Source organism: Carassius carassius, chromosome 42 (genome assembly GCF_963082965.1).
Source record: "Carassius carassius chromosome 42, fCarCar2.1, whole genome shotgun sequence".
Taxonomy (NCBI): domain Eukaryota; kingdom Metazoa; phylum Chordata; class Actinopteri; order Cypriniformes; family Cyprinidae; genus Carassius; species Carassius carassius.
The window spans coordinates 13671043-13688607 of NC_081796.1; the positions used below are offsets into that span (position 1 = coordinate 13671043).

General features: G+C 36.2%; 1 protein-coding gene across 4 annotated transcripts in view; it reads left to right on the plus strand.

The window, feature by feature from the left end:
• Positions 1–17565, plus strand: part of LOC132124443 (nuclear receptor coactivator 2-like) — a 100657-nt gene that overhangs the window by 40595 nt on the left and 42497 nt on the right. For all 4 annotated transcript variants that reach the window (XM_059535442.1, XM_059535443.1, XM_059535441.1 and 1 more), the window contains exons 3-4: positions 9294–9398; positions 10376–10548. In XM_059535442.1, coding sequence (XP_059391425.1) covers positions 9310–9398; positions 10376–10548 — 262 coding nt within the window. In that variant the 5' untranslated portion in view covers positions 9294–9309. The remainder of the gene's footprint in view (positions 1–9293; positions 9399–10375; positions 10549–17565) is intronic.

Here is a 17565-nt window from a genome sequence, read left to right on the forward strand (position 1 = left end):
GTTCACATCAAATTAACTAGGCCATCTACTCTTCTAAGGTCTATTACACAGTATTGAGATGGTGTGTGGGTAGGGCATGAGTTTAGAACCATCCCACATTTCCGCCCACCAGTGAATGCCTCTGATTGGTCGTCCATTAACACTTATCATCTGCATCTTTAACATACCCTAGAGCTGCTAATGGTAGTGAATGATTGAGAAATGTGTCAGTGTTCCTCATTATCTGTCTCTGCCTCCGCAGTCCTGTTCATCAGTGGAGGTCTGACATGGCTCATGTTGAGCGTGGAACAGCAGCAGGCTGTTCAGAGTCTGCCTGGCTGACTGGCCTTTTCCTTCTCTACTGCTGTAAATAATTAATGATCCATATCAGTGCCTCCCCGGCCCTGTCGTGGGCTATGCCCTGTTCACTGCACCAGCTGCGACCTACTTAAAGCACAGGGGCTTCCAGAAGCCGGTCATGCTACATTCATGTTGAACTGTTTGTGTGGCTCTAATTAGCTAAACTTAACTAGGTTAAAGTAGCTGATTGTAGCCCGCCTTTATGAGTCATGCATTAATATTAAACAAGGCAATCCTGTTTTATGATTTGACCCATGTTTGAACAGAAACAGATGCGTTTTTGATTGAACTGTTGATTGGTTTTTACTCTTTGCTGCTTCTACAGTGTATGCAGTATGTAGAATTAGTGGTTGAGGTGTTATTTTTTTTTTCGATGTAATCTTAAATAGTGAAAACTATGTGCTCATTTTAGAAGCTCATTAAAAATTGGTTGTGTTTGTTAACTAACCAGTTTCAATCAGGTTTACTTCATAACTTTAAAGGCAGTGCAAAACATGACCATTAACCATTGATTTTATTTTAGGGTTACACAATATATTGATCAAGGTTGTTTTAGATTTAGTTAAAAATAACTATTTAAAAATATTTTTTGGTAATTGAAATAATGCTGAAATATTAGATGGATAATCTTTTTTTTATATATATATTGGACATTTATTTATTTATTTATTTTTAATGTTAATTTCCTCCATTTCTACATTAGATTATTCTCACTTATTTAAAATGTATTAAAATGTTGTGTCGCCTCAATTCACGTATATCATTTAAAATTATTTTATTTTTTGATTTTAATAAAAAATGATAAACACAAATTAAAAAAAAAAATTATTTTGATTTTTTTATTTTATTTTAAATTATTTTAATTTGTTTCAAATAGTATACAGTTTGAATCTGCCTTTTATCAATCATGAAACATGAAAATATTTATTGTCTTATCAGTGATGGTCAGAATTATAATATCAGGCCACCCATGATTTTTTTATGTATTATTATGTGTAATACTAGTTCTATATTTCTCAGCAGATTCCACATATTTCTGTGCATACATCTATTTAGAGCAGTGAGGTTTATTAGACACATGTCTCTCACTGGGAGTTTTAACACAAGCCGGTCACCATACCACTAGTCATCATGGAGTTCTGTGTGGGGTATATGGATATCAGACACCTCTGACTGTCTCCCCCTGCCTTAGGGGACACGAACATATCTGACTCATTCTTGAGCGTATGTGGGTGATGCATGCAGCTAGCGGGACATCTGCTAACTGTAAACCTGTCAAAAGCAGTCTGGCAATAACTGTTTTACGTTATTTTCACTTACATTATCAAAGAGAATTTCATCAACAACCCATTAAAAAAACATAGTTGATTCTAACTTGAGGGAGGAAAAGAAAAGGAAGAAAGTGTCTCTTTCCTTTTCAAGCACACCCACTCAGTAGAGATCTTCTCAGTCACTTAGAGCCTGTGGTTTCATTACTGTGTCCTCCTAGCCTGACGGCAGTTGGCATCTCTGTAAAAACTCCCATCAGATATAGCACTTGAACACTAGTGTAGCAATTCCTGATAATATAAACATATTAGAGTATCTGCAAAGATCTCGAGAGCGATCGTTATCAGCACAGTAATAAAAGGTGTTTCTGAGTCTGATTTATGATGGTGGTTCTCAACTAGTGGGTCATTGCCCAGAAATTGCTGGCTGGTCAGTTCTGATCTCAAACAACAGGACAAATGCAACTAACCATGTAACTTTGTACAATCGGGACTGATCAATCCATTTGTATATAAACATAAAAGAGAATATACTTAAATATTTTGCTGTTGACGTCAGCGGTTGCAATCCAGTCTAGTGTTGTCACTTTTGTTTTTGTTTTTATTTTATGTATTTGTAGTTTATGTTCCATTTTAAATTATTTTAGATATTTTTTTCTTTTATTTAATTGTGTTTCATTTCATTTTGTTTCTTTTAGTTTTTGTTTATGGTTCAATTGAATTGAATTGAATTATACTTTTTTTTTGTTTAGTTGATTATTACATTTTGAATATGGATATTTTTCTTACAAAAATGCATCAAGTTGTTCTTATTTTATTAATTTAATTAATTTTTTTCATTTGTTATACTTGTCATTGCTGTGTTGTCATGTCTTTAATAGAATCAGTGCTCTGTAATACTGGTATTGCAGACTAGTTTCAAAACTAAATTTCAAAATTAAAGAATTTGATTTACCACCATACTTGCAAACTTTGATTTCGTACATCTATCACAAAGCTGTTTGACGTTGCCTCTTTTATAGGGCTGCAACTAACGATTATTTTGATAATCGATTAATCTGTCGATTATTTTTACGATTAATCAGTTTATGTACTTATATTTTAGTTTTTCCCATTCCTTTGAATAAAGTGCCAATGGCATGAAACCTGAATGGAACTCACAATTTAAAGTAAAATCCATCAGAAGGTTGTCCAGAAAAAAAAAATCGGACACACACAAAAAACCTGAATACATAAAAAAAAAAAAGTGCATTTCAAATATCTTTAAACATTAGCCTCTCTCATTCAGTCATAATTAGGCTGCACGACTGAATTATGAACTGGTAAACGACAAACTGATCACAGAACATGTTTGTAAAGCTTTAAATGTTAACTGTTAAAAAGCAATGTTATCAGCTTTTACGACTAAACATTTGCAAACAACATTGTACTGAAGAATCTGCACAAATAAAAGTCTTAGGGGGCCGTTCACATATCGCGCCTAAAAACACGTGGAAAACGCTAGGCGCACTGCTTTCTCCTCCTTTCCAAAGCGCTCGGGCAGAAGCACCCCTGAGGCGTCTGCCTTTGCTAAGCAACCATGACGTGCTTTCTCCTTGAAGACGCGGAAATTTTCAAACTTGCAGTAGCTCTGCTACTAAATTTATTTCAAAATGGAAATCCATATACAGCTATGATCAGCTGTTCCTTCATCTTGGCTGAGCTTTAAACGTTGTTACGAGAAAGGATGAAGCTGATTATTTAGTTCTTGTCACATGACCCGCGGTGCGCTTGCTGCATTCTGAAAAGTTGAAATGTTTCTAACTCGATGCGGTGCGCGGACGCGCCTGGAAAAACGGGCACGTCGCGACCGCGTCGCTTCCATTATGAGCGCGCATACTGCGCGCCTACATTGGAAATAACGAACATGAGCGCGCAAAAGACGCGATATGTAAACGGCCCCTTAAACAGTTCAGTAGTGCAGAGTTTACAGGTTAATCTTCTTTTTTGAAGGCTCAAAGTAAAGTACTCCCACATCCTGCTGAATGCTGCAGAGACGCTGTTTCGGGAAGCACGTGACATAAAATGAGGCCAGCTATTGGCTATTCGCTACTTCTCCTGTTGTACTGGCTGAGTAAAACCTCCGGTGGCTCATTACTGCCACACTTTGGTCACCGCAGATTTGAAATATGCCCAAAATGAGCCGCTTACGGCAAATAAATTATTTAGCAACGAATCGATGACTAAATTAGTCGACAACTATTTTAATAATCGATTTTAATCGATTAAATCGATTCGTTGTTTCAGCTCTACTCTTTTATATCAGATATTTGGTATTCTTAATCTTTTGCACTTTGGTCCCCTCTATCTGTGTTGAATCCTCTTCAGCCAATCGGATTGTGTCAGTTAGCGGGAAGAGCTGATAACTGTCTCTTTAATCACTAATTACCATGTCTAACGTTCGACGCCTCTCATTATATGGTGATTGTCCGTGTTTTCAACCCAAAACACATACCTTACTGCGTGAAAGTCCCCTGCTGCCTCTGAGAAGCTGCTATTTACAATTGATTTAATTATTTATCACATGACAGTGAGCTATTTATATATAGTAAGGCTGTAGAGGTTGAAGTGGCTCTGTTGTCTTGGTATGAAGAAAAACTGTGCACCTGACAGCTGGATGCATGAGTGTTTCCTATGGTTTGAGAGTTTAGGAAATGCATTTCTCCATATCGCATGCCAATTCCAGTGAAATTGTATGATTATCCATACCATGATACTTTGTTTAATGATACTTTATATCAGGGGTTCTCAAAGTCTACATTCAAAGGTCCAAATTTGAATATTCATCAGTGTCAAAAGTCCAGACCGGAATAATTGGTTATTACAATTTTTTTTTTTAAATAAACATGTATAACAAATAAACATAATTTAAAAATAAATACATAAATAAAGTGCCCTTTGCATTCAAAATACATTAATAACAAATGCAAAAATGGTAAAACAATTAATTTAAGTGTCAGCAATAGAGGTCGACCAATAAGGGTTTTTCTCTGGCCGATGCCGATATTTAGAGATCATGGCAGCCGATGGCTGATATATGATGCTGATTTATTTAAAAAAAAAAAATTGGCTGATATGTTTGAGCGAAACCCCCACCCCCCTTTATCTAAAAGCGAGTTTGAGTAAATTAATATTGCAGGCCACAAGATGGTAATAATAGTAGTAGTAGTAGTAGTAGTAATAATAATAATAAAACATGGCTCAAAGCACCTCCTCAAAACAGTTCTGAAGCACGCCTTTTGTTTGTTTGTTGACAGACACCAGTGTTTCCCAAAGACTTGAAAATGCTAATTCATTCTCTGCCAGCATGAGGCGCTGTTGGAGCAGGAGATATAGCGGTTTCCTCTATAATAGCTGTAATAAAAATCGCTAGGAAAGAATAAATGAAATGACATCAAAGCTTTTCGAAAGATGATCGGTTCTGACCGGCTGCTGAATTTTAATTTTGAAATGTGCAGTGCTCAGTTTCTTCAAGGAAGTATAATCCTTTTGGAAAATCTATTTTTGGCAGTCAGTTTTCATAATCTAAGTGTAACAAAAATAAATAAAAATAATTAATTACTCATATTAGCGGTGAAATGTCACCCGATTATGTCAAACCTCATATGCCCACTGAATATCTTCACAACAAATATCTTGAAGGAAAAGTTTCAATATCTCGCTTTTGTTTTCATTATGGACCACCTCCAAGAAGACATAAAAAAATTAAACTAATGATTTACAAGTTTAACATGCATTTATCAAAGTAGGAAATAATTAGTGCTCTTGAAATACGAAATGGAGGTGGGTCCGGACTGAATTCCCTCTGGGTCCGGATCCAAACCTGAGTCCGGACTTTGAGAAGCACTGCTCTATATAGTTTTCTATTTTAGCAATGGCTAATGCTGGGTTTACAATACATGCTTTTTAAGGCCATCAGATCGCTGTTCCTCTGAAATTTCCCTTGCCCTGTATCTTGCTCTCTCATTGGCTATAGGTCGTCGCTGATGTAATTTCCAGTCAAAGTACATTTCACAAGTACATTTCACACTGTTGTCCAGATATTTAGATTTCTAAATACTACTACTTTCAGATCATGTGTTTGGTGATACTAGAGCTGCCCCCTAATAGCCGACTAAACAAGGCTTGGTAATTACAGTATATTGGGCAGGAAATACTTTTGTCTATCATTCATCAACCTCAAAAAGTAATAGCATTTTTACATCCACTCTAACGGTAACCTAGATAAATCTGTGTGATTAGGCATAAGTGTTTGTGTGTAGTGTGGAATAGGGTTGTGCAGATAGACGATGCCATCGTCCATTTCCGATGGCCGACAGACATCACGATGTTAAGCTGACATCGAGATTCACATCCCAGTTCCGTGTTCAGAAAGGAAATGAAGTATACTATGGAAACCCTAAAGGGAATAAATAGCCTACGAGATGGGAGAATTAAAAAAAATTTCAATACTCTGTAGAATGCGTTATTTGTTTCACGTTTCGGGCACACACCTAACCCCCCTCCAACTTCATCGTCCATCACGTTGTTTCACTGTAGACATCGCCTAACCCTAATGTGGAAGCTGTTTGCGAACTACTGCATAACATGGAGCTGCTGGCGAGACACCTTGTATTTTTTCTTGATAACAGTAGAAACAACTTAAAAGTCGATTTTTGTTCATACAAATAAGAGTAAAGGCCCCGATATGCTTAGAACTGATGTGATGTCATTTTGAACAAAATCAGCCAAAAACGAAGTTCATTTTGGGAGTTCAAAAGGGCTTGCCAAAGCAGACTCTCTGGAAAAGTTCTCTCCAGCTGCAAAACACCTTCGTACTTCACTGGTCTTTAGCGATTAAGTAATAGGTAGGTGAGCCCTGAGGCTCCGCCTTCCTTTACGTGGAATTCTTCTCATGCAAACATACCCATGTTTCTATGATCAGATGCTTTTTTTTATGCTTTCTTTTAAAAACATGCTTGCTGTCCTCTCATTTTTGTTATATTTATTTTGTTACTGAGAGGAAATCTTTCAGCACATATTGACATGTTCATCTAAATGTTGCTCTTTTTATTGTGGGCGTTGCAGCGATGTGTGATAATCATATACCGCTGCTCACATATTTAAAACTTTGTATTACTCCTAAACAAAGAACAAAAAATAACTTTTCTGTGAGTATATCAGGGCCTTAATACATAATTTAGACACTGTAAAGGGTCACTCACAACTAAAACAAAAAGAATGCGCTTTCTACCGTCTCGGTCTCCGTGAGCTGGAGCGTGTCACAAAAATGAAGTGAAAAATCAGGTCTAAAATTTTGTATTGTATACCCGGCATCTGTAACAGGGCTTTTGGCATATTTAATGTTAATGCAGACTAACAGTAATGCTAACTGTGACATTGTCTAATTACATTCACGATTCCAGTGCTGTCCAAAGGGGCACGGAAAACCTTCTAGACTGTGTCACAAGAAGTCGTTTGTCATCAAGATCAAGCCCTGTGATTGACAGAAGGCCTTACGTAATGTTACGATTCAGATGTCTGGCTGATGAATGTCTCTCAGACCTGAAGGTTAACGCTGTCTGAAAAAATCTTTCTCTGTTTTTTTTTTTTCTGTAGTTAGCTGGTGTCCAGCGTCTGTAGTGTCGGCCTCGTCCCCCAGAGCTGTTTGATTGGCCTCTCTGTCATTAGGTTTAAGTAGGGCAGTGCAATCCAGCAGGGATTCAATACCAGCGCTCCATTCACTCCGGCTCTGACTCCCCCAGCCAGCCTACAGTGAGGGTGCAAATTACGTAAGGCAATGTGTGTGCGTCAGTTAGGCCTGAACGCAGCCCAATGTGTTGGCCTCGTGTGCTGGCCCGGGCATCTCTCTGCCTGCTTCGCAAACACTGCAGATGAAGCCCTGGGAGAAATGAGATAGATGGGGTTTTCATTAACCTCCACTGCCTGGTGTTTTAAATTAGCGCCAAATTCACAACAGGTCTCATCAACACTCTAAAGTGCCTGTTTTTTTCTGACGAAATCTTGACGATCTTTTTTTTCCCCTGACTTCTGTGTTTGGCTTCAGAAATGGAAATCTAAATAATCTAAATGATCTAACAATGCTTTTGAGTAGATAATGCTCAAATTGCAACGGACCATTATCAGAATTCCACCTTTTTAAAATGGGTCTGCCATTTTCAATTGTGATAATTAGCCCACATAATGCTATTTCTATAATGTTTTTATTGGAATGCTGAATGCAATTTTCAGCAGATTTAGCCCAGCGACTGTAACCATTTGAAAAATTTTTCCATTACATTAACAATTCTATTTATGTCAAAAACTTTCAGCACTAACCCACACTTTGCATGCACAGGTTTCTTTCTTTTTTGTTTTAACCAATACAAAAAAAGAAGACATACTTGTAATATTATATAATATTATAATTAAATATGATATCGTATTTTATTAATTTTGTAAGAAATCAATAGTTTTATAGTTTTAATAATCAAAATTAACACTAAAGACATTTATAAAGTTATAAATGACTTCTATTTGAAATAAATGCTTTTTTTAATCTCTTTATTCGTGACAGAATCATGAAAAAATGGTTTCGCAGTTTCCATCTAAAAAGAAAAAAGAAAAAAAAGACCAGTACTAGATGATGAAATGTACTAGTTTTCTCTCTCTCACAGGAATTGGCAATTTTCATGTCAAGCGTAGTTCTATAAGGCACCCAAAAGTGAATAGAAAGTGAAACTACATATTGTAGTAGGTGTTGGAAAGATAAATGGCTGCGCTTGTGTCTGTATTTGTTGGGGCTTGTTTAATGAAAATTTGCATGCTCAACAGTCTCTTTGTGCTGTACAGTATATGGCACATTGTGTTCTCTTCACTCGCTGACCCCTTACTCTCTCTATATTTCTCACCACTCTCAATCTCTCTTACTTTCGTGTTACTTCCACTTTTCTTTCATTGCTCTGCCCTCTCTTTTCTCTCGCTGGCTCTCAGGAGACACCCATTGTCGCACAATATAATTGAATCCCTTTTTCGTTCCATTTTCTCTCCTTTTCTTTTTCGCAGGCCTCCTTACGCCTTCCAGCATCAACCCACATCTTCAGTATATGACCTCTGAACAAAACCCCTAAACCTTCTCGCTTTTAATTATGCCTAATTAGTAATTACATTGTTCAGTCCTTGTAAAGAACCATTTAAGACTGTATTGACTGATAAGAATTTATTTTAGAGATTTCTGAAATGCAAGCTTTCAAGATGTTTTCAGGCTCATGTAGCCAAACAATAAGGGGGAAAAAACAATTCCCCAAAAACCTTAGAAATCTCTTTTGGAGTCATTTCAACCGTAAGCACCTGATAGATGACTGATAGATTCCACATGAATCTCTCTCGGAAGAGCTGTTTGGCTTGTTTGCAATTGACATTATGATGTTTAACTGCATGTGTTTGAACTGTCAAGCAGACCTAAATCTACTGGTTTTCTCAAAACGCATTAGAAATAGTTGGCACAGTGTGTTGTTATTTAACCTGTTTTTTATAGGTCCACTGCTTTAAATGCTGCAATGAAGCTTAAATATAAATATAAGTGTGTTTCATTGGTCAAGCCTACCTAAATATGAAGTGTCCTTTGAGCATTTTCTGAATCTCTTACATTGACTTTGTCTCCAATAGGTGATATGCATTGAGGATGAGTGCTGTCGGGGAAAACTCGTCGGACCCTGCCAGGTCAGAGGCTCAAAAGCGCAAGGAATGCCCTTCAGACCTCCTGGGCCCAAGGTACTTCACCTAGACATGGCATGCAAACCAGTAGACAAATGAACAGCAGGTTACAGTGAATTCTGACACTGCATTCGTTGCGGCATACGCATTTTTTGCTTGTTTGTATAGCAGAGTGAATTTCTCAGTGTCTTTGCTATGAACCGCTGAACTGCAATAATCTTGAGCAGGCCTCCCACCGGTGGAGCTCAGCCTAGATAATACACATTTCTATATAAAGCGCTTTTCCACTGAGTCAGGAAACATCAGTCTGTATAATTCATTCATAGGAAGGAGCTATGCATGCCTTCTTTATTGACTAAATTTTCTGTGCAAACTGCTGAAGATGCAGAGCAGCAAATTGAAAATGCAACCTGCTTAGGGCTGCACAGAAGAAGCTTTGGGAACTTTTGTCTATTTCTGTGTCTTGCTTTTGCTGTTGAGGATTGTTTAGATTTTTTTTAGGTATTTCTTGATCCTCCTAATATTATAAAGCATTTTTTTGGGAATATGCAAAATAGCATATCATCAGAATTGAATAGTCATTGGGTTGTGTGAAGATTGTTAACATAGACTAACTTGAAATGGCATCTTAAATAAAATGTATCATTCAAAGACACCCATTACCATGTGTACAACATTGTGAAATATGAAGAATGTGCAGCCCTAGTGAATTTTCAACAAATAATGAAACGTAAAAAACAGTGGTTTTCTCAGTTTTTTTTAAACGTTTCAAATTTGTAAAAAAAACTAAAATAAAATGCTGATGTTGAGATAGTATATCCTAAAAGAAAAATATGCCACATTTTTCCTTATTTAATTTTTAATCTTTTTCTCTGCATCTTTGCCAAAATAATAGATAAGTAAAAGTTGAAACTAATAAACTGAGGAGGTCATGATATTTTTACTTAAGCAGTACACATAAAGCCTGTACTGGGTCTGACTGACAAGTTTTATTTTTGTATTATAGTCTTAATAATTTCTGTTTCTCTTCACAGTCCCAAACGAAGCACTGAGAAACGTAACCGGGAACATGAAAATAAATACATTGAAGAGCTCGCAGAGTTGATTTTCGCAAACTTCAATGATATCGACAACTTCAATGTCAAGCCTGACAAATGTGCAATCCTAAAGGAAACCGTCAAACAGATTCGTCAAATTAAAGAGCAAGGTAAGAAAACCAATTTGAACTAACATTATTTCCTGTTTCATCTATAAATCTTCAATTAAAACACAAAAAGCCCCCTAAGTATAAACTCTGAGGCTTGAAAACATAACTTTAGCATAGCTTTAGCATAGTCAGAACTTTGCGTTAGGCTAGAATTTATTATTAGCTAACACAAGACACATGTAGCCTTTTTCAGGTTCTTTAATAAAATATATGGCCTGTCTAGAGATCTTGAGAAAGAACTTTGTCAAATTAGCCATCGATTCCAGATTGGCTTTAAGCAGGAGCCTACATGGATTAGCATCATGCTAACTGCAAACATGCACTGATGTGAAACACGTTGCCATGTGGCTTTCATTTCATTATGCATTAAAAATAAATTCGGAAACCAAACACGAGATTTAATTAGAAGTAGGGATGTTCATTTTAATCGGTTAACCGTTAACCGACCATTAAGAATTTTGACTGATTAATACAGTCAGTTAAACGGTTTAAAAAGTCATTTATTTATTTATTTTCAGTAATTTTAACAAAATATTTAAAAAGGTTTGCCTCATTGTTAAAATAGGCTATGCGTATAAAAAAAAAAAGTTTTTTTTAGAGAGGAAAAAAACATACTTCGCATAGCCTATTAATAAGTCGCATTTCATTATTTCATTCAGAAATAGGCCTAATGTTGATGCAAAATGTTTATACACATTATAATAAACACTGTAAAAATTGCTATGCAATTTTAATTCCCTTCACTCTACAACAAATATTTTCAATTAACAGTAGCCTATTTAAAAAAAGAACAAAAATAAAAAATTGCCTATAAGAAGTTATATCAACATAAACAACAAGCCAAAGTGAATTCATTTATGCTAAACCTAAACTGAAATCAAATGTTTCCATATTCGCGATGTATTTGAATCCCAAATTATTATTTATTATAGTCTACTTTACTCGCGTCCCAATATCCACGTAAAACAAAATGTTTTGCGTAACATCATGTCGGTACGGTGATAACACTTAACAGAACAGATTTTATTACATATTTAAACTGAGCAGTGTGGGGTTTTTTTCACATGTTTGACTGACTGTATTTTATTATGATAGTGAACATGCTGCATTGTCAAACTAGCAAAGCTTAACATTGTTCGCGCATGCGGTGCCAGCGCAATCACTTGATTTTTTTTTTCCTTCTAACAGTGGAAGCAACTTCTCCTTCTAGATATATAAAGATAATCTGAATTTGTGTACAGTCACAATATAAACAAATCTTTATGCGTAAAATAAGCCTAAAGAAAAATAGGATGTCGCTTTCTGCCATCTGTTTCCTTTCGCACAGCACAAAAATGAATCGAAACTCTGCGTTTTTCATTCATTTTCGTAATTTATTATTCAAGTAAAACTATATTTCTCGTATAGGCCTATTTATTCGTTATATATAACTTAGCTTTATTATGTTTTTCTTATGTTTTGCTTGCAGAAGTGCTGCAGGTGCGTGATGTGATATGAAGACCATGTGAATCCTCATGTTCTGTTGTTTATTGCTTTTTGCGCATGTAAAATTAATCCCTGGGGAACAAATGTTATTATTTTTAACGCATTAAATTTTTTTACACTTATCCTTTCTAATAAAATTCAATTCTAATTTAAAATGATTTTGTCGGTTAACGGTTAATAATCGGTTAACGAGTGTCGGTTAGGAAAAACAACCGAAATGAACATCCCTAATTAGAATTCATAACTTCATTACTTTTCTATATACGTCTTTTATTTTAAAGTTGTCTCAAGTTATCAGGGATGTTTGACTCAGGACTCTTTTGTGTTTCTTTGTTGCCAAAATTAGTACATGCAAGATTTGGATCCAGGTGGCACAATCATTAATATAGACTGATATAGATTTATATAACAAATAAGATTGGCTTACTCCTGCAGTGTTTTTTCTGCCAAAATTAACATCTGTGTTGTTTTCAACAGTTGAGACTGGGTGCTATTTTGACGTGTTACTGTGTGTGTGTCTGCATTGATTCAGACTAGGCTGTGATGGAGATTGTTTGTGATGTACTGAGCTCTGGGTTATGTAATGCTGAGCAATGTGATGCAAAGCTAACGGAGCGATGGTCACCGTCTGCTGGTCACCTCCCCTCCGCTACGCTCAATGCCACACGGCCACATCATCACACACTGCTCTAACTGTGCTTGTACAGTCTCAAACTGCCTCCAAAGACACAAATGGGCCTGTAAACAAGGCCTCAAGTATAGAGCACAGCAGTCAGCTTTCCTTGTAAAGGAAGCACAACATCATTGACACTCACAGGAAGCCCTTTAAAGCAGAAGCTGCTGTCTGCTAAAAATACCATTCTGTTCCTCACATTTTAACAACAAATGTCTCTTTGGAGAGATCTTTTTTTACTTGGTTTCTGTGGTTAAATATGAAACATTTAAAAAGTCACTGCTATTGAGGTAGTTTAGGGATTTTAATGTGTGCTGGGAAAAATATAATGATAAGTGTAATTTAAGTCACATAAGTAATTTCATGAGTTATTGTTTACTGCTTGTTAAACTGATGGTTAATGTTAGCTGTTAAAGGGATAGTTCACCAAAAAATGTTACAATCATTTTCCTAACGCCAAACCTGCATGACTTTTTCTTACACAAAATGAGATGTTAAGTAAAATATTAGTGTAATTTGGTAAAATTTCCCATTGTAAAATTGCCCATTGTCAGTAGTTGTAGCGACAAACTTGAATCCATGTTATATCTGCGTTGGGAAATATTTCGCGCTCATGCTGATTTCCAGATTGTGTGCGTTCCTATTGAAATGACAGGATTCCAATTTTTTTCACACAGTGAAAGTAAACGGTCAACTAAACTGTCAGTCTGCCTAAAATCTCCTTTGGGTTCCACAAAAGAATTTTTTTGTGAACGGTCCATTTAAAACAGCATTTATATTTTGAAAAACTGTAGTGGTTATTGCCAGGGTGTTGCTGAAGTGTTATGTGTAACCACATTTGTGCACGGTTGCTAGGGTGCTGCGGGTGGTTTCTTAGATTCCCAACTCAAAAGAGTACACCTCCAAATCTAGATTCCTTTCATTGTTATGACTCGGATCCTTCTTTCAATGTGTCTATATTACAGTTCATCTGCTATACATTTAAACCCCAAACTGGAGCTTGAAAACTGGATTGTTTAATTGCACATTTAATTTGTTCATTAGTGAGTCAGCGCTTAAAAATGTAGAGACTGAACAACACCCACTAGATGATGAGATATGGAATTCTCCCAAGGGGAGTCATGACCTAGTATCTACGATCAGGTTGTGCACTGATTGGTCGAGAGCAGAGTCATGGGCAGGGCTTTGAATTGTGACTGATAGGGCAGATCCTAAAGGCTTGCTGTTGAAGTAAATGATATGGCCTGATTTACATTCCTTCTGGAGATAACACAGCCTTTTTTCTGTTTGATGGGGATTGGCTTACGGAAAGGAAACAGTTTTGTAGTCAAGTTTGAAATGAAAAAAAAAAATGAGTTCTCATCGGACCTCTGGTGCAGCTGCCCTGCTGGGCACCGCAAAGACCTGCTGACACAAAACACGCTCACATCCACTCATCATCAGGAGTGTACGCATGCGTATGTCTCCCTCACACACACACACACACACAGACACATATATACGGGAAGAGCAGCGTTTGGAGCATCCCAGAACGGTCTGAGTGGGAGGCTGATGGATGGCCCTCTCTTTTTGCCATATGGCTACCCATCATGCCAGCACAGTTTGCTGTTCTATCGTGTCCTCTGCGAGCCCACTGCATCCACTGATGATCCCGACTACTCTCTTTAATGGATGGGAACAGACAGGAAGTTAGACTGGTCTAGGGAATTATGAGATTAAGGATTACTGTTACTGGTTAAGGTTACTGATGGCAGAAATTGTTAATTTTAGTATTTTTTATATGCTGCTATTAAATTTAATTATTAAATTATATTCACTTATTATTTTTATTTTTATATTCCCTTATTTGAGTTTAATTTTGGTTGTTTGGTCGTTTCATTAATTTAGTTTTGTGGTTTTGTCATCTTTATTATTTTTTAATGTTTCTATTTGACTTCATATTTATTTCAGTTTTAGTAATTTTAGTACTTATTTAATTTTAGTTAGCTGCAAAATATATATATATTTTAGGGGTGTAACGGTACGTGTATTCGTACCGGACCGTTTCGGTACAGGGCTTTCGGTATGGTGCACGTGTGTACCGAATGCAATATTTTGTTTGCGGAACATAGGTACATTTTCGTGTTTCCAAACAAACATATTAAGTGGCGGAAGTCTCCGTGTTCAGCGCAAATCCCGCCCTGCAGCTGATTCTAAGGCCGGTGACACACTGGCTGCGTGGCGTGAGCGTGCGTTTCTGCTGCGTGTCAGTTGCTTGAAGGCTGCTTCACGTTTTCTGTATCTTTACACACCAGAATCGTTCCTGACGCGGCGCTGGCGCGCTGCTGCTACTGTAGGTGACATAGAGGGAGGCCGCCGACAGACCAGGATCTTGTCTTCACGACAACAACATCTATACTTCATGTTGAGCATAAATATAAAGCCTACTGATAAAGGACCCCGTCAACAGTATTGACGTTAAAATAGACTATGTTTGACAGATCCATATGCCAGTGTGTCACCGGCCTTAGGTTTTCAAAAGGCATCATGCGAGTGTGAACATCACTACAACTAGGAAAAAAACGATTGTAATTCAAACGCAGCTCCCGTCGGCATTTAAACAGACCTTTGCTCTTAATTCCGATCAGTCCAATACAATAACAAAATGTGAGCAGGTCTAAAAACTGAAACTGTTGATGCTGCAACTTTACACTTTGGAAAAGTTATATATTTTTTTTTTAAATATGAGTAGTCCTACAAGCTGGGATTGGTAATGCTGCATTGTAATCATAGTTATTTATTTATATTTTTCATTATATTTTATTATATGATATTGGTTTGAGACTGAGAGTATTTTATTTAGTGGAGAACTTTGCAGCAGTATTTTATTTCTTATTGTTTTTTCATTTTATATATATTTTATTAAAAAGTATTTTGTAAACAAATTGTTAAAAAAAGTTTATAGTAATGAACAACCTGCAGTTTAATGTTTGCATTTCTTTCCCTTACGTTACCGAAAATGAACCGAACCGTGACTTTAAAACTGAGGTAGTACCGAACCGTGATTATTGCGTACCATTTTATATATATATATATATGGTAGCACTTTATTTCACAGTCCTGTTCCTCATGTACTAACCCTGAACCTACCCCTAAACCTAACCCTACCCCATGTAGTTACCTTGTATTACCAGAACTTTCTTAGATAAATACACTGTAAGTACACTATAAGTAAATGTTAGTACACTTACTGTAAAGTGCAACCATATATATATATATATATATATATATATATATATATATATATAGTCTTAATTTATCTTTTTTTTTTTTTTTAAGTAACACCCCTTCAGAAGATGCTTTATTACTTTACATCTCACATCCTTCATAAATAGTGTAATCTAGAGTTTAGCCACTTTCCTAGCATTATTTTAATCTGTGGTACATATATCACACTAAAAAGAGCAAATTAATATCATAATTATATTTAAGTTTTTTTCTCTTTACATAGTGAATTAATTTAATAATTAAAATAAACAATAATAATAACAGTACAAAAAAAGAACAAAAAGAATGTTTGCAAACAACTTCCTTCATTTGTGCATTAAAACAGTACAAAAATATTTCCACTAAAATTAGTAAAATAATAATATTGCATAAATTATTATTATTATTATGATTACTATTTGTGATGAAATATGACCCGGATGTGTTCTTCCTGAGATTCATCAGCTTTCCTTCTAGATTTAGCTCCATCATGAGTGCTTTTATTTTGCAGGCAATGTTGTTTACAAATCATGTCACTTTGTCAGAGACAATGATGTTTTCCATTCTTTATATAATGGTTTGTTTGGAGTTGGTGTGTGAGCGCATGTGTGTATTGACTGTTCCATTCATGTCCGGGCTGTTGGCTGCATGGTTGTTATAATGTGAGGCTTCGCATGCATCCATTTAGCCTGACAGCTTCTGTCTCTCGCATTGCTAAGGTCCAGATGTATGCCACAACAACATCTCTCAACAAGCGCTTGGCAGTATGAAAGAGTGAGAAAGGGCTTTAAAAAGGTGCACGAGTGCAGTGCGAAATTAAATGCTTTAGTGAGCAGAGAGGGAAAGAACTGCCCTTTCAAGAAATGCTAATATGCTCAAGCTAGCAGGACCACATAAAGTGTCTTTAATGTAATTTGAAAATAAAACACTTAAACTCTGCAGAATCCAATGATGGGTTTTAGGATCTTTTATGGAAATGTTGATGTTTCCAACCGAGGACTGAGTTTCTGACCAAATTAACCATTATCTCGGTTAATTAGGGGAGAGAGGGTAAGCAGTGCCAATTTTTGCTTAACTTGTCCTTTATTCAGGGAGAAAGGAGGATGAGGTAAAACGAATGTGCCTAATTATATTCCAGGATGTCTGCTATCAACTCAAATTAGAAGAAAGCGTCTATAACTAAAGGCCCTTTCAAAAAGGGTGAGCAAGTGGTGTTGAATCATTGGGGAAACAATTTGAACAATGTATGTGTGATGTATTTCAAAATAAAAATTAAGATTAATGAGAGGGGGAAACTTTTTTATAATGGACTTTTGAATTCCAAAGTCAAATTTTACTGCACATTATTAACATTTTTGTAAAGATTTCCATAAACCAGCAGTAAACATTCTGGGAAGATTTTCCTCTATTTTCATGCTTTTGCGCTTCCCAGTGTATTCCGAGATCAATGTAATAGTGTTTCCTGCATAAAACTCAACATTATGGGTTGAGTCACTTGCACGGTCTCTTCTGGCACATTTTACCCCGCTGCTGTCATTTTGGGAAAACTGCTTCATTTAATAATTCATTGCAAATCTTAAGCCAAATAATTTACTTGATATTATACACTGGCA